Source organism: Macaca fascicularis, chromosome 2, assembly GCF_037993035.2.
Source record: "Macaca fascicularis isolate 582-1 chromosome 2, T2T-MFA8v1.1".
Lineage (NCBI taxonomy): Eukaryota > Metazoa > Chordata > Mammalia > Primates > Cercopithecidae > Macaca > Macaca fascicularis.
Window position 1 is genome coordinate 169763707 of NC_088376.1, and position 23917 is coordinate 169787623.

The 23917-nt window shown below is 37.1% G+C and overlaps 1 protein-coding gene across 5 annotated transcripts in view; it reads left to right on the top strand.

The window, feature by feature from the left end:
• Positions 1–23917, top strand: part of CFAP44 (cilia and flagella associated protein 44) — a 148926-nt gene that overhangs the window by 44244 nt on the left and 80765 nt on the right. For 3 of the 5 annotated variants that reach the window (XR_006695992.2, XM_005548130.5, XM_065539185.2), the window contains 4 exons: positions 225–335; positions 14748–14909; positions 16103–16345; positions 22109–22254. Coding sequence is in view for 4 of the 5 variants with exons in the window: in XM_005548130.5 (XP_005548187.2) it covers positions 225–335; positions 14748–14909; positions 16103–16345; positions 22109–22254 (662 nt within the window). In the remaining variant the exon portion in view is untranslated. The remainder of the gene's footprint in view (positions 1–224; positions 336–14747; positions 14910–16102; positions 16346–22108; positions 22255–23917) is intronic. The other 2 variants (XM_005548134.5, XM_074033447.1) reach the window with 1 other exon arrangement.

Consider the following 23917-nt stretch of genomic DNA (forward strand, 5'->3'; position numbering starts at 1 on the left):
GTATGGTGATCATATTTTCAGAACCACATATTGAAACGCATGGTTTGCCAAAAGTTCTAATGGGGAAAATGGAGCAAGTTTTAGAAATAAGAATTCTCCTAGAATAATCTGGGATATATGACCATTGTAGATAGAGATAGCGTATGCTATTAAATGCTTTTTTTGTGATCTATAGACTAGATTTCATAGTAATATATATTTGGTGGATGTGTCTTTTTCCTTAGAGTAAAGATCAAACTGTTTTCTTCTTTGAAGTGGAAAGGGATTATAAGCCAATTGGTTATATTAATACTCCTGGACCTGTGTGTCAGTTAATGTGGTCTCCTATGTCTCATGTAAGTCATTATTATTTGTCTTCCTGCTTAAATCTCAATTACTACATAGTGAAACTATCTTGTAGATAGAGAATAGCAGGTGGAATTTTTAGCCCACTCCTGGTTCCTGCAGTGAGGGTCAGGGATGCAACAACAGAAAGTTCAGGTGGCTGCTGCTGGGGTTGGCCAGTAGAGCATCACTCAGGAGCCTTCCTCTCTCTCACTGCCTCCTTTCTCTTTCATGGTCTTATTGGTTGACCATGATCCTCTCTCAAAACCCAGCGTTTTTTCAGGCTTTCCTCCAACGGGACTTTTGGCCACAGGCACGACATGTCGAAATGCTTTCACCTTGATCAGTCAGTCTCTCTGAGAATCAGAAGCTGAATTCTAAGGTCTGAATGTACTTTTCCTCATCTTTATCTCTTTGCTTCTCCTCTGCCCTCAATCCACATCGATTTCCTCTTCTAACCTTTTATTTCTTCTTTCTTAGCAATTGGTAATTCAGTATTGATTACTAATGTCTTTTAATGTCTCCAGTTTTACTAAATGTGAGCATATGATAATTCAGTCATCTAAATATTGATTGACTGTCTAAACCAAGTGCTGTGCCAGGTGCCAGGATAATAATACTGACGAATTGCATAGAAGTGCCATCAGGATTCTTGGAGTAACATTGGTAATCCACTTTAAGCTTTTCTAAATAAAAGGACCAGAAAATACATTAATATTATCTTAAAAATGCTTTTTGAAATTAGTCAACAAATACTCATTGTTTCTATCTTTTCTAGGCACTGTGGTGGATTAAATAAGCAGTACAAAACAGTCTCTCGAGGAGAAAAAAATATACATTTAAAAAGTTAAATATACCTTATCATTGAACAATAAGGTTTCACAAAGGAATTGATGACTAAAATATCAATGGTATAGACCAAGCTTGTCCAACCCATAGCCTGTGGGCTGCATGCAGCCTAGGATGGCTTTGAATGAGGCACAACACAAATTCGTAAACTTTCTGAAGACTTTATGAGATATTTTGCAGGTTTTTTTTTTTAGCTCATCAGCTGTTGTTAGTGTTAGTTAGTGTATTTTATGTGTGGGCCAAGACAATTCTTCTTTTTCCAGTGTGGCCCAGGGAAGCGAAAAGATTGGACACCCGTGGTATAGACAATGTGTGTTGTGAATTTAGAGCAGGGAACTATCAAGAAAGGAAGAAGTTAAAATTAAGTTATTATTTTGTATTACTGTACCTTGATTTTGAGAAATTGGTAGGATATGACCAAATGAATAAGAGATGGGTACAGATGGTTCAGGTGAAGGGAGTGGTAGCTGCAAAGGAAGCTCTGTGAGAAAGCATGAATGTTTATATCACAACATAAAACATTATGTGCATCCTTTATTCACTTCCCTAGATACAAAGTTAAAAAGATCAACCAACATTTGCCAGGGGTTGGGGTGGTGAGTGGGAGGGGAGTAGGTGTGACATTAAAGAAGTAGCTTGAGGGAGACCTTTGTGGTGATGGTATAGTTTTGTGTCTTAATTGTCATGATGCTTACACAAATCTACACATATGAGAAAATGATGTAGAGCTGTACACACATTCTGTACTAATGTCAAAGTCCTGGGTGGTTTTGTATAGTTGCATAAGATGTAATCAGTGGTAGAAACTGAGTGAAGGGTATGTGATACCTCTGTGTACTATCTTTTCAACTTCCTGTAAATCTATAATTATTTTGAAATAAGTTAAAAAAATTAAAAGTAATTATTGGTTTATTTGTGTGGCTATAATGGAATACTTGAGGCTGGGCAATTTGGCTCATGGCTTTGCAGGCTACACAAGAAGCATGGTGCCAGCATCTTCTGGTGAGGGCCTCATGGGCTTGTAGTCATGTCAGAAGGTGAAAGGGATCTAGCTTGTATAGAGATCATGTAGTGAGAGAGGAAGCAAGAGGGAGAGTGGGGAGACCAGGTGTGGTGGCACACACCTGTAATCCCAGCACTTTGGGAGGCCAAGGCAAGTGGATCACTTGAGTGCAGGAGTTGAGACAAGCCTGGGCAACATGGTGAAACCCTGTCTCTACAAAAAATACAAAAATTAGCCAGATGTGGTGGTGCACGCCTGTAGTCCCAGCAACTCGGGAGGTTGAGGTGGGAGGATCGCTTGAGGCTGCAGTGTGCCAAGATCGCGCCACTGCGCTCCATCCAGCCTGGGTGTCAGAGTGAGAGCCCATCACAAACAAACAAACAAAAGAGGGAGTGGGGGAAGTGCCAGGCTCTTTTTAATAACCAGCTCTCCTGGGAATGAATAGAACAAGAACCCACCCCCTTCCCCACCCAGGGAAAGCATCAATCTATTCATGAGGCATCCACCCGCAAGACCCAAATACCTCCCATTAGGCCCCGTGTCTAACATTAGAGATCAAATTTCAATGTGAGATTTGTAGGGGACAAACAACCTGTACCATGCAAGACCAAAACACTCAGCGTAATTTAAAAGTCATTTTGGGCAGTCCTGCTTGCTAGCACTTGTATTTGTAAAATCATTTGCAAATTACTAAAGTAAAAAGTAAATTACTGTATGTAACTGACCTGCTGCAGACTTTAATTGTCCAAATTGCAGTAGATCTTAGCCCTTACCAGCTGAAATATCAGATCTCATATCTGAGCATAAAGCATAAAGCTTCTGCCTAATGGTTTTGGGTGGTTCCGGTAAGGGTGCGTCCCATGTACACACAGAGCCATTCTGTCTGCCATGGTTACTACCATGTTCACTTTGGCAGCAGTGTGGAGAAGACACAAGGGAGCCAGGTCAGGGGCAGGTGGATCTATTGGGCAGCTGTGATGTGACTAGAGCATGAAAGACTGTGCAGACAAGAGATATTTAGAAGAGAAAATTGACAGAACTTGGTGATCTTTTATTTTTGTGAAGATAATTTGGAGGTGTCTAAATGGAGTTCATTATAGTCTCTCTAAGACATGTTCTTCCTACATACCATGCTCATGGATAGGAAGAATCAATATCGTGAAAATGGCCATACTGCCCAAGGTAATTTATAGATTCAATGCCATCCCCATCAAGCTACCAATGAGTTTCTTCACAGAATTGGAAAAAACTGCTTTAAAGTTCATATGGAACCAAAAAAGAGCCCGCATCTCCAAGACAATCCTAAGTCAAAAGAACAAAGCTAGAGGCATCACGCTACCTGACTTCAAACTATACTACAAGGCTACAGTAACCAAAACAGCATGGTACTGGTACCAAAACAGAGATATAGACCAATGGAACAGAACAGAGTCCTCAGAAATAATACCACACATCTACAGCCATCTGATCTTTGACAAACCTGAGAGAAACAAGAAATGGGGAAAGGATTCCCTATTTAATAAATGGTGCTGGGAAAATTGGCTAGCCATAAGTAGAAAGCTGAAACTGGATCCTTTCCTTACTCCTTATACGAAAATTAATTCAAGATGGATTAGAGACTTAAATGTTAGACCTAATACCATAAAAATCCTAGAGGAAAACCTAGGTAGTACCATTCAGGACATAGGCATGGGCAAAGACTTCATGTCTAAAACACCAAAAGCAACGGCAGCAAAAGCCAAAATTGACAAATGGGATCTCATTAAACTAAAGAGCTTCTGCACAGCAAAAGAAACTACCATCAGAGTGAACAGGCAACCTACAGAATGGGAGAAAATTTTTGCAATCTACTCATCTGACAAAGGGCTAATATCCAGAACCTACAAAGAACTCAAACAAATTTACAAGAAAAAAACAAACAACCCCATCAAAAAGTGGGCAAAGGATATGAACAGACATTTCTCAAAAGAAGACATTCATACAGCCAACAGACACATGAAAAAATGCTCATCATCACTGGCCATCAGAGAAATGCAAATCAAAACCACAGTGAGATACCATCTCACACCAGTTAGAATGGCGATCATTAAAAAGTCAGGAAACAACAGGTGCTGGAGAGGATGTGGAGAAATAGGAACACTTTTACACTGTTGGTGGGATTGTAAACTAGTTCAACCATTATGGAAAACAGTATGGCGATTCCTCAAGGATCTAGAACTAGATATACCATATGACCCAGCCATCCCATTACTGGGTATATACCCAAAGGATTATAAATTATGCTGCTATAAAGACACATGCACTCGTATGTTTATTGCAGCACTATTCACAATAGCAAAGACTTGGAATCAACCCAAATGTCCATCAGTGACAGATTGGATTAAGAAAATGTGGCACATATACATCATGGAATACTATGCAGCCATCAAAAAGGATGAGTTTGTGTCCTTTGTAGGGACATGGATGCAGCTGGAAACCATCATTCTTAGCAATCTATCACAAGAACAGAAAACCAAACACCGCATGTTCTCACTCATAGGTGGGAACTGAACAATGAGATCACTTGGACTCAGGAAGGGGAACATCACACACAGGGGCCTGTCATGGGGAGGGGGGAGGGGGGAGGGATTGCATTGGGAGTTATACCTGATGTAAATGACAAGTTGATGGGTGCAGCACACCAACATGGCACAAGTATACATATGTAACAAACCTGCACGTTATGCACATGTACCCTACAACTTAAAGTATAATAATAAAAAATAAATTAAAAAAAATAATAAAGTATAATAATAATAAATAAATTAAAAAAAAAAAAAAAAAAAAAAAAGACATGTTCTTCCTCCCGTATTATCCTTGGACTTCCATTTTCCCTGTCACTAAAGCCAGAATCTTGAGAATTATTCTTGTCTTTGTTACTATTATTTTTTATTTTTGTGGGTACATGATGTGTGTGTGTGTGTGTGTGTGTGTGTATATATATATATTTATGGGGTACATGAGATATTTTGATAAGGTGTATAATGCATAATAATCATACCAGAGTAAATGGGATATCCATCACCTCAAGCATTTATCCTTTATGTTACAAACAATCCAATTATACTCTTTCAGTTATTTTAACATGTGCAATAAATTATTATTGGCTACAGTCTCCCTGTTGTGCTATTAAATACTAGATCTTATTCATTTTATGTATTTTTTCTTACTCATATACCATCCCCAATTTGCACCCCACCCCCCCCCACCACACCCACCACCCTTCTCATCTGCTGGTAACCATCGTTTTACTTTCCATCTCTATGAGTTCAGTTGTTTTCATTGTTAGGTCACAAGTAAGTGAGACCATGTGATGTTTGTCTTTCTGTGCCTGGCTTTTTTCACTTAACATAATGACCTCCAGTTCCATCCAGGTTGCTGCAAATAATAGGATCTCATTCTTTTTTATGGCTGAAGAGTACACATTGTGTATATGTACCACATTTTCTTTATCCATTCATCTGTTGTGGGATAGTTAGGTTGCTTTCAAATCTTGGCTATTGTGAATAGTGCTGCAATAAACATGGAAGTACAGATGTACTGATTTCCTTCAATACACTGATTTCCTTTCTTTTGGGTATATACCTAGCAGTGGGATTGCTGGATCATATGTTAGCTCCATTTTTAGTTTTTTTGAGGAGCCCCAAACTGTTCTCCATAGTGGTTATACTAATTTACATTCCTACCAACAGTGTACTTTATTTACTCCACATTCTTACCAGCATTTGGCATTGCCTGTCTTTTGGAAAAAAGCCATTTTAACAGGAATGAGATAATATCTCGTTGTAGTTTTTAATTTGCATTTCTCTGATGATTAGTGATGTTGAGCACCTTTTCATATACCTGTTTGCCATGCGCATGCCTTCTTTTGAGAAATGTCTCTTCAGATTTTTTGCCAATTTAAAAATTGAATTAGTAGATTTTTCCCCCATAGAGTTGTTTGGGCTCCTTGTATATTCTGGTTATTAATTCCTTGTCAGATGGATAGTTTGCAAATATTTTCTGTCATTCTGTGGGGTGTCTCTTCACTTTATTGATGGCTTCCTTTGCTGTGCAGAAAGTTTTTAACTTGATGTGATTCCATTTGTCCATTTTCGCTTTGGTTGCTTGTGCTTGTGGGGTGTTATTCAAGAAATCTTTGCCCAGTCCAATGTCCTGGAGAGTTTCCCCAATGTTTTCTTTTAATTGTTTCATAGTTTTGAGGTCTTAAGTTTAAGTCTTTAATTCATTTTGATTTGATTTTTGTATATGGCAAGAGATAGGGGTCATCTTACTCTTCTGCATGTGGATATCCAGTTTTTCCAGAACCGTTTTTTAAAGAGACTGTTCTTTGTGCAATCTATGTTCTTGGCATCTTTGTCAAAAATGAGTTCACTGTAGATGTATGGATTTGTTTCTGCATTCTGTATTCTGTTCTATTGGTCTGTGTTTCTGTTTTTATGTCAGTACCATGCTGTTTTTGTTACTGTATCTCTGTAGTATAACTTGAAGTCAGGTAATGTGATTTCTCCAGCTTCTTTTTGCTCAGAATAGCTTTGTCTATTCTGAGTCTTTTGTGATTCTGTATAAATTTTAGGATTTTTTTTCTATGTTTATGAAGAATGTGATTGCTATTTTGATAGGGATTGCATTTAATTTGTAGATTGCTTTAGATAATATGGACATTTTAACAACATTGATACTTCCAATCTATGAATATGGAATATCTTTCTTTTTTGTGTCCTCTTTAATTTCTTTCATCCAATTTTATAGTTGTCATTATAGAGATCTTTCATTTCTTTGGTTAAGTTAATCTCTATGTATTTTATTTTATTTGTAGCTATTGTAAGTGGGATTACTTTTTTAAATTTCTTTTTCAGATTGTTTGCTGTTGGTGTATAGAAATGCGATTGGTTTTTGTGTGTTGATTTTGTATCCTGCAACTTTACTGAATTTGTTTACCAGTTCTAACAGTTTTTTGGTGGCATCTTTAGGTTTTACCAAATATAAGATCATATATTCTGCAAACGAGGATAATTTGACTTCTTTCTTTCTAGTTTGGATGTCCTTTATTTCTTTCTTATCTGATTGCTCTATCTAGGACTTCCAGTACTATGTTTAATAACAGCAGTAACAGTGGGCATCCTTGTTGGGTTTCAGATCTTAGAGGAAAGGCTTTCTGTATTCATTTAGTATGATACTAGCTATAGGTCTGTCATATATGGGTTTTATTGTGTTGAGGTATGTTCCTTCTCTACTCAGTCTTTTGAAAATTTTTATCATGATGGGATGTTAAATTTTATTAAGTGCATTTTCAGCATCAATTGAAATGATCATATAATTTTTGTCCTTCATTCTGTTGATATGATGTATCACACTGATTGATTTGCATATGTTGAACCATCCTATCATCCCTGGGATAAATCCCACTTGGCCATGATGAATGATCTTTTTAATGTGTTGTTGAATTCAGTTTGTTAGTGTTTTGTTGAGGTTTTGTATCAATATTCATCAGTGATAGTAGCCTGTAGTTTTCTTCTTGTGATGTGCCTTTGTCTGGCTTTGGTATTAGGGTAGTACTGGCCTGGTTGAATGAGTTTGGAAGTATTCCCGCCTCCTCAGTTTTCATAATAGTTTGAGCAGGATTGATATTCTTAAATGTTTGATAGAATTCAACAGTGAAGCCATTTGGGTCCCAGGCTTTTCTTTGCTGGGAGACTTTTTAAAATTATGGCTTTGATCTCATTACTCAATATTGGTCTGTTCACGTTTTGAATTTCTTCATGGTTCAGTCTTGGTAGGTTGTATCTTCTAGGAATTTTACTATTTCTTCAAGGTTTTAAAATTTATTGGTATACAGTTGCTCATAGTAGCCTCTAATGATCCTTTGAATTTCTGTGGTATCAGTTGTAATGTTTCCTTTTTCATCTTTGATTTAATATATTTTAGTCTTCTCTCTCTTTTTTTTGTTAGTCTGGCTAAAAGTTTGTCAATTTATCTTTTGCAAAAACAACTTTTTAACTTATTGATCTTTTGTATTTTCTTTCATTTTCATTTAATTTTGTTCTGATCTTTTTTATTTATTTTCTTCTACTAATTTTGGTTTGGGTTTGCACTTACTTTTTTTGTTCTTTAAGATACATCATTAGTTATTTGAAGTTTTTCTATCTTTTTTGATGTAGTTGCTTATAGCTATAAACTTTTCTCTTAGTACTGCTTTCACCATATTCCACAGGTTTTGGTATGCTGTGTTTCCACTGCCATTTGTTTCAACACATTTTTAAATTTTCTTCTTAATTTCTTCATTGACCCACTGGTCATTCAGGAACATATTGTTTAATTCCTGTGAGTTCATGTAGTTTCCAAAATTCCTTTTTATTGATTTCTAATTTCATTTCATTTTGGTCTGAGAAGATACTTGATATAATTTCATTTTTAAAAATGTTTTAAGACTTGTTTTGTGGACTAGCATATGGTCTGTTCTTCAGAATTATCCATATGCTGAGGAGAACAATGTGTATTCTGCAGCCATTGGATGAAATGTTCTGTAAATATCTATGAGGTCCATTTGGTCCATAGTACAGATTAAGTCCAATGTTTCTTTGTTCATTTTCTGCCTGGAAGATCTGTCCAGTGTTGACAGTTGGGTGTTAAGAGTCTCCAGTTATTGTTGTATTGGGGTTGATCTCTTTCTTTAGCTCTAATAATATTTGATTTTTATATATCTAGGTTCTTCAGCATTGAGTGCATATATATTTACAATTGTTATATCCTTTTACTGAATTGACCCCTTTATCACTATATAATGACCTTCTTTGTCTTAAAAATCTATTTTTTTCTGATGTAAATGTAATTGTTTCTACTCTATTTTGATTTCCATTTGCATAGAATATCTTTCTGTTCCTTTACTTTCAGTCTATATGTGTCTTTATAGATGAGGTGTGTTTCTTGTAGGCAACAGATCACTGAGGCTTGTTTTTTAAATCCATTCAGCCATCTCATTTCTTTTGTTTGGAGAGTTTAGTCCATTTACATTCATTGTTATTGTTGATAAGTAAGGACTTACTTCTGCCATTTTGTTATTTGCTTTCTGGTTGATTTGTGGTCTTCTTTCCTTCCTTCTTATCTACCTTTTAGTGAGGGTGATTTTCTCTGGTGGTATGTTTTAAATTTCTTTTGTATCCATTGTATGTTTTTTTCATTGAGGTTACCATCAGGGTTGCAAATAATATCTTATAACAATCTAAAGACATACAGAAGTTGAATGAATAAAAAAATAAGACCCAATTTGGTTGAAAGGCAAGTGATGGAAAAAGACATTCCATGCAAATGGTAACCAAACATAAGCAGGGATTGCTGTATTTATATCAGACAAAATAGACTTGACATAAAAACTGTCATAAGATACAAAGAATAACATCTTATAATAATAAAATATCAGTCCACCAGAAAAATATAACAATTATAAATATAAATATAAATATATATATACACACACACACACACACACACACATATATACACACATCCCACCTCAGAGCACCTAAATATATAAAGCAAACATTGAGAAAGATGAAGGGAGAAATAGAAAGTAATACAATAATAGTAGACTTCTATACCCCACTTCTAATAATGGATAAAACATATAGATAGAAGATCACTAAAGAAACAGAGGCAGGGCGCAGTGCCTCACACCTATAATCCCAGCACTTTGGGAGGCTGAGGCAGGCCAATCACCTGAGGTCAGGAGTTTGAGACAAGCCTGGCCAACATGGTGAAACCCTGTCTCTAACCCCCCCTCAAAAAAAATACAAAAATTAGCTGGGTGTGGTGGCATGCCTATAGTCCCAGCTACTGGGGAGGCTGAGGTGGGAGAATCCCTTGAACCCAGGAGGCGGAGGTTTCAGTGAGCTGAGGTCACACCACTGCCCTCCAGCCTGGGTGAGAGCAAGACCCCATCTCAAAACAAACAAACAAACAAACAAAAAGCAAAACCCCAGAAGACTTGTATAACACTATAAGCCACATAGCCCTAACAGATGTGTTCAGAGCAGTCCACCAACAGCAGTAGAATACACATTCTTCTCAAGTGATAAGCAACTTTCTCTGGGATAGATCAAATTCTGTTTTTACCACATACAATGAAGTTTTCTGAACAAGAAAGAAAATCATAAAATATAAACTCTGTTTCTTTGAGGCCCTTGTCATTCACCTGTAACATCTTTTCTTTCTACATTGCTATAATCTGACCACCTGGTTGATCCTGCTTCTTTATTTGAATTTTGAGAATATGGTTATCTTTCTCTCCAGTAAAAGTACAAACAAGTATTCTGAATGATATTGTATTAGTCTGTTTTCACACTACTGATAAAGACATACCCAAGACTGGGTAATTTATAAATAAAAAGAAGTTTAATGGACTCACAATTCCTCATGGGTGGGGAGGCCTCACAATCATGGTGGAAAACAAAGGAAGAGCAAAGGGATGTCTTACATGGCAGCAGGCAAGAAGAGGACTTGTGCAGGGGAACTCCTCTTTATAAATCCATCAGATCTTGTGAGACTTATTCACTATAATGAGAACAGCACAGGAAAGACCTGCCCCAGTGATCCAATTACCTTCCACTAGGTTCCTCTCATGACATGTGGGAATTGTGGGAGCTACAATTCAAGATGAGTTTTGGGTAGGGACACAGCCAAACCATATCAGATATTAACCATGTGGATAATTGATCAAACAGCATCAGACTCTGAACTTCTTGACTCCCTCATCTTCCATGATTTTTATAGTTTGCCCACACACTTTCACAGCTACCCACTGGATACTTATTACTGTGTTTTTGTTTGCTAGACCTACCATAACAAAATACAACAAAGTGGATGGCTTAAACAACATAATTTCTTTCCTCACAATTCTGGAGGCTAGAAGCCCCAAATCAAGGTGTTGGTAGGTTTAGTTTCTTATGAGACCTCTCTGCTTGGCTTGCAGACAACTGTTTCTTGCTATGTTCTCACATGGTCATCTCTATGTTTGTGTTGTCTGTGTCTTAATCCCGTCTTCTTATAAAGACATCAGTCATATTGGATTAAGGGCCCACCCTAACAACCCTGTTTTAACTTATCTCTTTTAAAGATCTATCCCCAAATGTAGTCACATTCTGAAGTATTGGGGGTTAGAACTTCAATATATGAATTTTTTTCTGAAGGGACACAATTGAGCACATAACAACTATAAGAGCTCAAGCTTAAAAGTCAACTATTTTGGGCTGGGTATGGTGGCTTACGTCTGTAATTCCAGTATTTTGGGAGGCCAAGGTGGGCGGATCACAAGGTCAGGAGATTGAGACCATCCTGGCTAACACGGTGAAACTCCGACTCTACTAAAAATACAAAAAAAATTAGCTGAGCGTGGTGGCAGGCACCTGTAGTCCCAGCTACTCGGGCGGCTGAGGCAGGAGAATGGTGTGAACCCAAGAGGCGGAGCTTGCAGTGAGCTGAGATCATGCCACTGCACTCCAACCTGGGTGACAGAGCAAGACTCCGTCTCAAAAAAAAAAAAAAAAAAAGTCAACGATTTGGAAACCATCATTCTCAGCAAACTAACACACGAACAGAAAACCAAACACCACATGTTCTAACTCATAAGCGGAAGTTGAACAATGAGAACACATGAACGCAGGGAGGGGAACATCACACACTGGGGCCTGTCAGCGGGTGGGAGGATAGGGGAGGGAGAGCATTACGAGAAATACCTAATGTAGATGACGGGTTGATGGGTGCAGGAGACCACCATGGCATGTGTATACCTATGTAACAAACCTGCACATTCTGTACATGCATCCTAGAACTTAAAGTATAATTTAAAAAAAAAAAAAAGTCAACTATTAAACTAGCCTTTACTCTGACTTCACCCTTTGTCTTTTTCAGACAATTTATTTGCCACTCTATCTCCAAGCAGTTCTTTGATGACACGGACCTGTATTTCATTCACAATTTGCTTTTCCTAATTTATTAGTTCTCTCTTCTTCATTTCCTTCCATGTCCAGCTTAAATTTTATAATTCTTTATTTCAATAATACTATGAATTGAATGTTTATACTCCCCCTGACACTCCAATTCATGTTAAAGCCTAAATCCCCCATGTGATAGTATTTGGAGGTGGGGCCTTTGAGGTAATTAGGTCATGAGGGTGGAACCTTTGTGAATGGGATTAATTTCCTTATAAGGGGATGAAGAGACCAGAGTTTGTTCTCTCTGTCCTGTGAGAATACAACAAGATCACCATCAATGAACCAGGAAAAATGCCCTTATCAGATACTGGATCTGCCAGTCCCTTGATCTTGGGCTTCCCAGCTCCTGGAACTCCGAGAGATGAATTTCTGTTATTTAAGCTACCTAGTTTATGGTATTCTATTATAGCGGCCTGAACTAAGATAAACAAGGATCAAAAACATTCTTCCAATGCCCTGATTTCCTTTATTCCTCTGTCTTTTCTTCATACCCATCAAGCAAAAGTCCATCTCTGAACTTCCCCCAACTAATTTATATTGGCCTATAGTGATCAGCCAAAGGCTGCTGGAGATAGTTATATGTCAACAAAGATTACCTCCTCTATAATTTAGTGATTAAAATGGCCTCGACATAATCCATAAAATGGTTCAGCAATCCCATGACATTGCTCTTATCAACTCCCTGTTTCACATATGATGACCATTTTAGAACTTTTCTTCTCTACAAAGCTTCAAGCCTTTTGCTCCCAACTCACTCTCAGCAAAACTTGTATCATAGAAAAACTAGGAGCCCTCAGACAGGAACTTTTTCACTTCCCAGTACCAAACGGAAAATCCCATTTACCTCTGTATTCATCTGCTCCTCCTCCCTCTTTTAAAATAGAGAAGCTGTCTCCCTTCCTACTTAAGGCCAATTCTGCCTCTTGCCCTTTTGTTTCTACTCTCTCCCAGTTTTTTTTTCAATATTTTACATTATTTCTCTTTTCTGTCATAGAAATTTAATCATACCTGTTTATTGGACTGTTTCCTTCAGTATTTAAATATGTTCTTGTCTCTCCCACTTACAAAACATAACTTCCTTGATCTTATATTCTCCTCTAGCTACTACCCTATCTCTCTAATCAGCCTACTTTCTCAAAAGGATGGACTATTCTCAGACTCCATTTCCTTACATATCACTCTCTCCTTTATGTGCTCTTACCTGACTTCTAGTCTCATCATTCCACCAAATCAGCTCTCCTAAAAGCACCAATAATATCCATTTAACGTTTAGTTCTTATATTTCTTGACCTCTTAGCAACGTTTGATCCTATCAATCTGTCCTTACTTTTTGAAATACCATTTCGCTTTCACTTTTGTGGTACTATGCTTCGCTGGTTCCCTTTCCCACATCTTGTCATTCTTTCTCAGTCTTCCTCACTCAGTCATTGAGTATTAAGTTTCCCTAAGGCTCTGCCAATCTCTCCTCTCATTCTGTTCTTTTGCCCTAGGTGATGCCATCCAAGCCACAGTTTTCTTTTAAAAGCAAATGTTCCACAGGACTTTTGCACATGGTGTTTTCCTTGAGGTCTTGCTCTATCAAACCCTCCCTTAACTCATTATGTAATTATAATTTATATATTCTTTACCTTGAAACTCAGATACCACCTTCTCTGAAAGCTTTGTACAACCTACTTGTTCTATGACACCTCTGCAGGACTTCTGCAATTATAATTTATGTTTATTTATCTGATTTGCTAAATTACAAGCTTCCATTGGAGATAAGCTACATTATGGCAGATATTATGTTTTTCTTCTTACAAATTTATCCCTACCACTTAAGAAAATGCTGAGTACATAGTAGGCACACAACAAATAATTGTAGATGAAATAACCAAATGAATAAACATTTCAAATAATGTATCTGTAAATATCAAGATGGGGATTTCCTATTCATGATTAAATACATGGTTTTGAAGCCAAGAGAGAAGTCTGGGCTGGAGAGATTAATTTGAAATTTAATTGCATGTAAATGATAATGAAGGTTGTAAGATTTCCCAGAAAATGCTTATGGAGGGAGAGAAGAGGGAAGAGGAAAAAAACCTTGGGAACATCCACATTTGTTAAACTGAGGCAGAGAGAGGATGAGCCATCAAAGTAGGCTGGGACTGACTACACCATCCACACACGCAGACTTTCCTTGGCAGTCCTAATTTTAATATTTGGCCCTTCCAGCTAACAGGTTTCACAATCACATATATTCATCAGAAAATCAGAAAATATGTATGAATCACATATGTTATGGCATCTATAAGGGAACCAAATGTAAATCTAATTTTAATAATTACCTTATTAATTAATAATGATATAACAATAATTAATACTTATGACTATATAATAATTATTAATAAACTTGACTTTTTAACCAATAACTGCAGTGAGGAATTAGTGTGTTTTAAACATGGCTAATATACATAGTAATTATATTTTTTATTTATAATCTTTTTAAACTATGCTTTAAAACTTTTGCCTAAATGTAAATATGTTCAATTTTTCTTTTTTAGCTTGAAAGTACTTTACTAATTATCTGTGAAAATGGCTATATTCTTGAAGCTCCACTTCCAACCATAAATCTAGAAGAGGATGATCATGATGTAGTCTCCTATGAAATCAAAGACATGTGCTTAAAATGTTTCCATTTTTCAAGTGTCAAATCTAAGATTCTGGTATGGAATATTACTGAAGCATTATCTTCTAATAATTTCCTTTCCTTAGAATGTAAAATATCCTGTGTTAAGTGCTGACGGAATACAGAAAAGAATAAAACATAGGTCCGGAACTTAAGGAGTTTATAATCTGGTAGGAAAGCAGCTATTAGAAGGCAATAGTAAATAGATATGGAAATCAAAATGCAAAGAAGGAAATTTTAGGGGTCTGCAGAAGAAAAGAGAGAGGATTCTGATAGAGGGATATTGGAGAAGGTCAAAGATGACTGCCTGGAAGTGACATTTGGTACCTAAAGAATAGGAAAGGCCAGGCACATTGGCTCATGCCTGTCATCCCAGCACTTTGGGAGGCTGAGGTGGGAGGATCGCTTGAGCCCAGGAGTTTATGGTTGCAGTGAGCTATGATTGCACCACTGAACTCCAGCCCAGGTGACAGAGTGAGACCCTGTCTCAAGAAAAAAAATAGGGGGAATTTTGAGAGGTGAAAATAGGACGATGGCAATAAAGGCTGGAAGAACATCCCAAGAGAACACAGAGTTATGAGTGTTTTCAAGAAATGAGGAATAGATCAATAAAATATAGGTAGGCAATTTGTGGAGGGATGTTTCAAGAGTCTGTGACCAATGCATGGGGCTCCTTAAATGCCAGCCAAGACATTTCATTTTAGACCATTGAGATCCATTGTGAGTTTGTGAGGAGAGGATTGATGTGATGATATCATGTAAGTTAGGAAGATAATTGTGAGGGGTGAACAGAATGAAGTGGTAAAAGATGGGAGGTGGAAATACCAGTGTCAGAGGGCTTTTGCAAAGGACAATTGATAGATGATGAAGGCCAAACTCACAGTATTACTAAAGTTGGAAGCAACTTTCCTTGTGGACTCTTTCAGTCTGCCTAATTCCTGGGTTAACAGTGATAGGCTCCAAGAGAAGTTATATTTAGCTTCTCTATTAGGAAAAAAATGACCAAATAATTTCTGTAAAACCAAGATTAATAGGGATAGAACAAAAATGAGTCATTCCAATGATTTAAAAGTTTTAATGATAAAAAATATATTCTCACATTGGTGAGTATTTTTAAATACTATTTTTACAGAGCTGTGTATCTTTCTATTTTCATTGTCATCCCCAATGGTGTAAATGAACGAATGAGTCATAATTGTTTTTATACCTACTTAATGTTTCTTTTAAAAGAGATCAATAGAAATTGAAAAGAGGGAGAGACAAAGGAAGTTGAAGGAAAAAATAAGGGAAGAAAGGAGGAACAAGCTAGCAGCAGAGATGGGAGAAGATGGAGAAAAAGAATTTCAGGAGGAGGAAGAGGAGGAAGAGGAGGAGGAGGAAGAAGAGCCTTTACCGGAAATATTTATTCCATCAACCCCCTCTCCCATCCTCTGTGGATTTTACTCGGAGCCAGGGAAGTTCTGGGTTTCTTTGGTAGGTAACAATGTAACAATTTTTACCTCAATCATATTTCAATATAGTTTGTAGTTATTGTAACTTCATTCTTTCTTGCTCTTATGTTAAGATTTCACTTATCTATTTTTTTTTAGATTTCATTTATTAAATACTATTGAAGTTGTGAGTTTTGGTGAATGAATGTGGGATACAGTTGTTTTAAAATAATCTTAACATCTTTTTTATATGTCTACTTGTGCAGATAATTGTACAGATAAATCTATAGATTATTATCTGCTTGCCAATCATAATGTTCCAGGCAGGTCAAAGTGGAGAAGGATCAAGTGTGGAAAGGCAAAAGGCTAGGGGTTTTTCCAACCAAGACTGTTGTTTTTTAATTTTGGAAAGAATAGCTTTCATGGCAGTACTATCCAGTAGACTTTTCTTACTTCTCATTATCTACAACTATGCTATGTGGTCACATGCAAGTCTAGGAGGATAAGTGTTTTCAGATGGTCTAATTGCCACCCTGAACAAAACCAGAACTTGGCTCATAAGGAAGAAGGGAAAAATGGATATTAGGAAGAAAGTATCAGGGCCTATCACAATGCTGTAGGAGTACATTCTCCAATTATACATTTTTTACTCTTTGCCTGAAATATTTTATTGATCTACTACAAAGCAAGATTTCCTTCATTATAATTTTGTCACAATTTTCAGTTTCATCCACCAAAAAAAAAAAAAAAAAAAATTCACAAAAGTGTATGTGGAAGATCATTACTAATTCATCACTGGTCCTAGGTCTTTAGCCAGGCCAGCGCACTGACTAGCCAAGGACTGTTGCTGTAAGGAGTGATGAGTGTTGACTTTTTCCCTCCTCAACTTTTCCTAGAACTGTATCTTTTGTATTACTAAGGAGGCAAGCAGAAAGAAGGATGGAAAATAGCACTGGAGGCATCATAGGACGTCATGTATTAGTTCCTCTACCCTTTCTGCCTGTCTTCTGTGTTTTATAAAACAATTGTAAATGACTACTATTGTATGGAGTTCAATGGATAAAGGGATAAAGAAAACATGGTTCCTCTCTCCAGGAAGTCTTCATTTGAGGGACAGAAGTACAGAAACAATTAACTGTAATACAATGCAATAAATTTCCAGTGTCCTGGAAATATAGATGCAAAAATTACTTATTATTTAACAAACATATTTGAGCCAGGGGCAGAGGTGCATGTCTGTAGTCCCAGCTACTCAAGAGGCTGAGGTGGGAAGATTGCTTGAGCCCAGGAGTTCAAGACCAGCCTGTATAATATAGTGAGACCCCATCTCAAACAACAACAACAACAACAAAACACAAACAGAAAACCCCACGCATATTTAGTACTTACTCTTAGGGTTTCCAAGTAAAATTACATAGTACATGCTTACACTAAAAATTATTTTTAGCTGGGTGCAGTGTCTCACACCTGTAATCCCAGTACTTTGGGAGGCCAAGGCGGGTGGATCACAAGGTCAGGAAATTGAGACCATCCTGGCCAACATGGTGAAATCCTGTCTCTACTAAAATACAAAAAATTAGCCGAGCATGGTAGCAGATGCCTGTAGTCCCAGCTGCTCGGGAGGCCAAGGCAGGGGAATCACTTGAACCCAGGAGGTGAAGGTTGCAGTGAGCCGAGATTGTGCCACTGCACTCCAGCCTGGTGACAGAGCAAGACTCCATCTCAAAAAAAAAAAAAAATAATATATATATATATATATATAGATAGATAGATAGATAGATAATTATATCTCTCTATATATATTTTTTTGTCTGAAATTTAAATTTAATAGATGACCTTTATTTTCATTTGCTGAATATGACAACCTACTTATTCTGTACCAGGTATTTTTCTAAGTAATTTACTTAACCAACCATAAAATAAGTGCTATTATTTTTTTGCATTTTATATATGAAGAAACCAAGGCATGGAAATGTTAGGCATTTTATCCAAGGCCATATAACTAATGAGAAGTGAAACTAGGATCTGGACTCAAGCATTCTAGCTTCAGAGTTCATACCCTTAACCATTAAGCTACACTGGTGAACAAGGTTAAAGTATAGTTAACAGAGGTAGCAGAACTTGAGCCAACAATTTGACAACTCTGTGCCTGCAGCCAAACAAATGGTGAAGAAAAACCCATCTCATTTTGAAGTAATGACTGCAGTCCTCAAATCAATACTCACACTGCGGCCGATTCTACTGCCCAGCCATATTCACTTTCCAAATTATTGCATTAAGTCTTTCTTCTCCCCTCAAACATTTTGTACCTTCTCTTACTCTTCAATGATAACCTCATCTCACATTTCACAGAAAAAAATAAAAGCAGATGGAATTTCCTTTTCTTGTCTCAATTAGATGTAACACCCTATAGGGATCTCTATACCTTTTGTCTGCTTTATCTATTGTTATAATTGGAGAACAGTCCCTTGCAACTCTCCAAGGACACTGTTCCCAAGAGCTCCTTGATCCCATCCCTTCTCATTTTCTCAAAAATTTTGCTCCTGAGATAAACCACTTGGTCTCCTGTATCATCAATTTCTGTCTTTTCTATTCAGTTATTATCATGAGCATACAAACATGCTCTAGTACTAATTTTAATTATATTTCCTTAACATCTCTTTCTTTCTGCCCCCCTGCTCTATTACATAAAAAATTACTGAAAGAATCATCTGTAATCACTGGCTTAACTTATCCACCTCCTATTTGACTTCAGTCCCTTCCAGCAGGGCTTCTATCTCCATCACTTCACTAATGATGACAAGCTCAGAGGTCAATTCTCTGTCCATTTGACTTTTTGGAACATTTAACAGAGTTGATCCCTCATACTTCTCAAATGTTTTCTTCTCTTGGCTTCTAAGACATTACACTCTTCTGGCCACTCCATTTCAGCCTCTTTTGCTGGCTTCTCATGTGCAGAACAAGCTCTGAAGTTTGAAATACTCCCCAGTGTGGCCTTGGGCCCCCTCTTTCTTGCTAAGGTAACTTTACACAGTCTGATGACTTTAAATATCACTTATCTTCCAGTGAATCTCAAATATTTATCTCTAGTCCTGACCTCTCCCCTCCACTTAGACTTGTATATACAACTTGACAATGCTCCTTGGCCCTCAAAATTAACCTGTCCAAGACATTACTTTTAAACCATACATGTCCCATACAAACCTGCTCCATCTCCATCTCAGTAAATGAGACAATCATCCATGTAGTTACTATGCCAAAACCTTGAAGTTATTAAGGATCCTTCTCTTTCCTTTACTATTTGATACCCTTATATCGAAAGTAGGTCTCTTGTAAACAGTATATGGTTAGGCTTAAAAGAATCCTATAGGATTATATTTATCTTTTTAAAAAGTACTATGTTCATTTATATTTAATGTAATTACTGATATATTTTAGTTTAAATCTACCATCTTAGTAATTATTTCTATTTGTCACACTTGTTCTAAATTTCTTTTGTTTCCCTTTTCCACCTTCTATTGAGTGATTAGGTAATTTTTTCTACAGTTTTCTTCCTCTACTAGATTATTAGTTATACATTCTTTTACTTTTCTTTTAGAGGTGATTTTATTTATTTATTTATTTTTGTTTTTGAGACAGAGTCTCACTCATTCTGTTGCCCAGGCTGGAATGCAGTGGTGCCATTTCGGCTCACTACAGCCTCTACTTCCCAGGTTCAAGTGATCCTCCTGCCTTAGTTTCCCAAGTAGCTGGGATTATAGGCATGTGCCAACATGCGTGGTTAAAAGGTGTAGTTTCTTCATTTTTATTTTGTTTGCAGTTTGTAGCACTCTAAATTTCAACATCTCTCTTCAGTTTTAGAAAATTCTCAGCCGTTATCTACCACAATGTTGCTTCTGGCCTATCTTTTCACTCTCTTGTTCTAGGACCCCAACTTCATATGTATTACATCCTTCTCATTATGTTCCTTATGTATCTTACATCATTCAAGGTTTTCCATCCTTTTTCTCTCTCTCCATGCTTTAGCCTATTTTTTTCTGATCTCTGTTCCAGCTTCATAACTGTCTTTTATTTTAAAGTTTTTTTTCCAATTGTTTTTTATTGAAGTAAAAGACACATAAAATTGACCATCTTAAGCATTTTTAAGTGTACAGCTCAGTAGTACTAAACGCATTCACAATGTTGTGACATCATCACCAACATCCGTCTCCACTGTCCTCCTCATCCTGTCACAATGAAATTCCCACACCCATCAAATGATAACTCCTGATCTTCCCTTCTCTCAGCCCCTGGCAACCATCACTCTACTTTCTTTTTCTATGATTTTGACTACTCTAAGTATCTCAAATAAGTGAAATTATATAGTATCTGTCTCTTTATGACTGGCTTGTTTCACTTGGCATAATTTCCCCAAGTTTCATCCATGATGCGGCATACGTCAGAATTTCCTTTCAAGGCTGAATAATATTCCATTTTAAGTATGTACCGTATTTTGCTTATATACTCAGTCATCAATAGACACTTGGGGCCAAGCATGGTGGCTCATGCCTGTAATCCTAGCACTTTAGGAAGTCAAGGCAGGTGGATCACTTGAAGCCAGGAGTTCCAGACCAGCCTGGCCAACATGGCAAAACCCCATCTCTACTAAAAATAGAAAAAATTAGATGGGTGCAGTGGCCCACACCTGCTAGCTACCCGGGAGGCCAAGGCAGGAGAATGGCTTGAACTTGGGAGGTGGAAGTTGCAGTAAGCCAAGATGGCACCACTGCATTCTAGCCTGGGTGACGGAGTGAGACCCCATCTCAAAATAAACACACAAAAATAGGCACGTGGATTGCTCCCACCTTTTGGCTATTGTGAATAATGCTGCTATGAATGAGGTGGGTGTTCAAATACCTCTTTGAGACCCTGACTGAACCCTGGGAATGATTATTTCTTTCTCCATAAGTCCATGAGACTGCAGATAGCTTTGTCCAGCTTCTTAGCCTCTCAGCTGCCACTTTAAGAACTGACAGTTGCTCCGGGGAGTAAAGCAGTGTCAAATGCCAGGCTCACTTCTGGCTTTCCCTCTTGTTTGGATCTTGCGATTTTGGTAGCTTTCCAATGCCTTCAAACACATTTAGAAAATTTGTTCTGGTTGTTCTCAGTTGGAGAGTTCGGCTGAAACAATCTAGTCTGCCATTGTCAAAAGTGAAAACTTAGTAATTTGATTTTCAGAGGTGACCATGTTGTTACCTTCTCTTTCTTATTCTTTTATTGTTCATAAAGTTGTTCTGACCCTTAATTTGTTTCCTATAATAAGGAGTCTCAGTAATAAGGAAATTAGAGTTGGAGCAATATAGCTCTTCCAGTTGATCATTCGTCTTCTCACTACATGGATAAATTTTTCTGAAATAGCCCTTTCTGGAAAATTAACAGTGTTTATAGTTACCTTAAACTGAAAACTAGCTGTAAAAACGAGGACGTGCAGAACCCTATTATTTGTTACTGCTTATTCAGAATAATGCTTGAAGACATAAAATGAAATTCTATAGGTAAGGAGTCAGAGGTGATCTCTCTCTTGTACTGGCTTGTAAATGAAAACAAATCATCATAAGGTTTTTATTATAATTATATAGTTGTGCATAAATGGATAAAGGAGATGATTTATAGAAATAATAAATCTATAATCATAGAAATTATGTAGAAGTAGATGTTTGAAAACATCTATTTTATGTTTTCAAATTTGAAATAATAAAAAAATTCTCATGCATTTATGTGTGTTATATTCAAGTACCACCTTCTATGTTACTTATCTCTTTTCTAGGGTGACTATGATTCTGGTTTTCTGTATCACTGCGAGTTCCCCCCTTGTGATAAAAACAGTGATTTCAAGGAACAAAAAGATGAACCTATCGATGTCCGTTATCTTGAGGATACAGAGGATAATCCCATCCAAACTATCACTTTCAAGTGAGCAGTATTTCAAAAAGCTTTAAAAAAACCATATCCCATATCCCATTAGTGTCTATGCTTTTGTCCATCATGGATATTGTCAATTTTTAGAGATCCATCCAAATGAAGGGGTACTCAAAAAATATTTTGTTAAATAAATAAATGAATAAATATAATCAAAGCTAATACTGAAATTACATTTAAATACCCCCACCAAATATTCTGTCAGTATTTTTGTTTATAGCACAATTGAATTGCATGGATTTACATTCTGTTACCTAGGAGGATGCTACTTACATAGTCAGAAATGAAGGTTCAGGGTTACAGTTATTCTGGAGAAATCACAATTGAATCATTAGCCCTTTGATAGTGGAGAACTAGGCATATATGCCAGTTATTCCTCTGACGACCCAATATAATAGCTCCAAATTTCAAATTGGCCCTTTTTCTCTGTTCTTTTGTATTAGTTTGCTAGGGCTGCCACAATAAAACACCACAGACTAGGTGGCTTAAACAGCAGAATCTTTTTTCTCACAGTTCTGGAGGCTGGAGTTCCAAGATCAAGGTGTCAGCAGCTTGGTTTCTTTTGAGGCCTCTCTCCTTGACTTATAGATATCTGCCTTCTTGCATGATCTTTTCTCTGGGTGCCTGTCATCCCTGATGTTTCTGTCTGTATCCTAATCTCTTCTTCTTCTATTTTTTTTTAAATTATTATACTTTAAGTTCAAGGGTGCATATGCACAACATGCACATTTGTTACATAGGTATACATGTGCCATGTTGGCTTACTGCACCTATCAACTCATCATTTATATTAGGTATTTCTCCTAATACTATCCTTCCCCCAGCCCCCACTCCCCAACAGGCCCTGGTGTGTGATGTTCCCTGCCCTGTGTCCGTGTGTTCTTGTTGTTCAGTTCCCACCTATGAGTGAGAACATGCAGTGTTTGATTTTCTGTCCTTGTGATAGTTTGCTGAGAATGATGGTTTCCACCTGCATCCATGTCCCTGCAAAGGATATGAACTCAACCTTTTTTACGGCTGCATAGTATTCCATGGTATATATGTGCCACATTTTCTTAATCCAGTCTATCACTGATAGACATTTGGGTTGGTTCCAAGTCTTTGTTATTGTGAATGGTGCCACAATAAACATACATGTACATGTGTCTTTATAGTAGCATGATTTATAATCCTTTGGGTATATACCCAATAATGGGATCACTGGGTCAAATAGTATTTCTAGTTGTAGATCTTTGAGGAATCGCCACACTGTCTTTCACAATGGTTGAACTAATTTACACTCCCACCGGCAGCGTAAAAGTGTTCCTATTTTTCCACATCCTCTCCAGCATCTGTTGTTTCCTGACTTTTTAATGATCACTGTTCTAACTGGTGTGAGATGGTATCTCACTGTGGTTTTGATTTGCATTTCTCTGATGATCAGTGGTGATGAGCACTTTTTCATGTGTCTGTTGGCAGCATAAATGTCTTCTTTTGAGAAATGTCTGTTCATATCCTTTGCCCACCTTTTGATGGGATTGTTTGTTGTTTTTTTTTTTTCCTGTAAATTTGTTTAAGTTATTTGTAGATTCTGGATATTAGCCCTTTGTCAGACGGGTAGATTGCAAACATTTTCTCCCATTCTATAGGTTGCCTGTTCACTCTGATGATTGTTTCT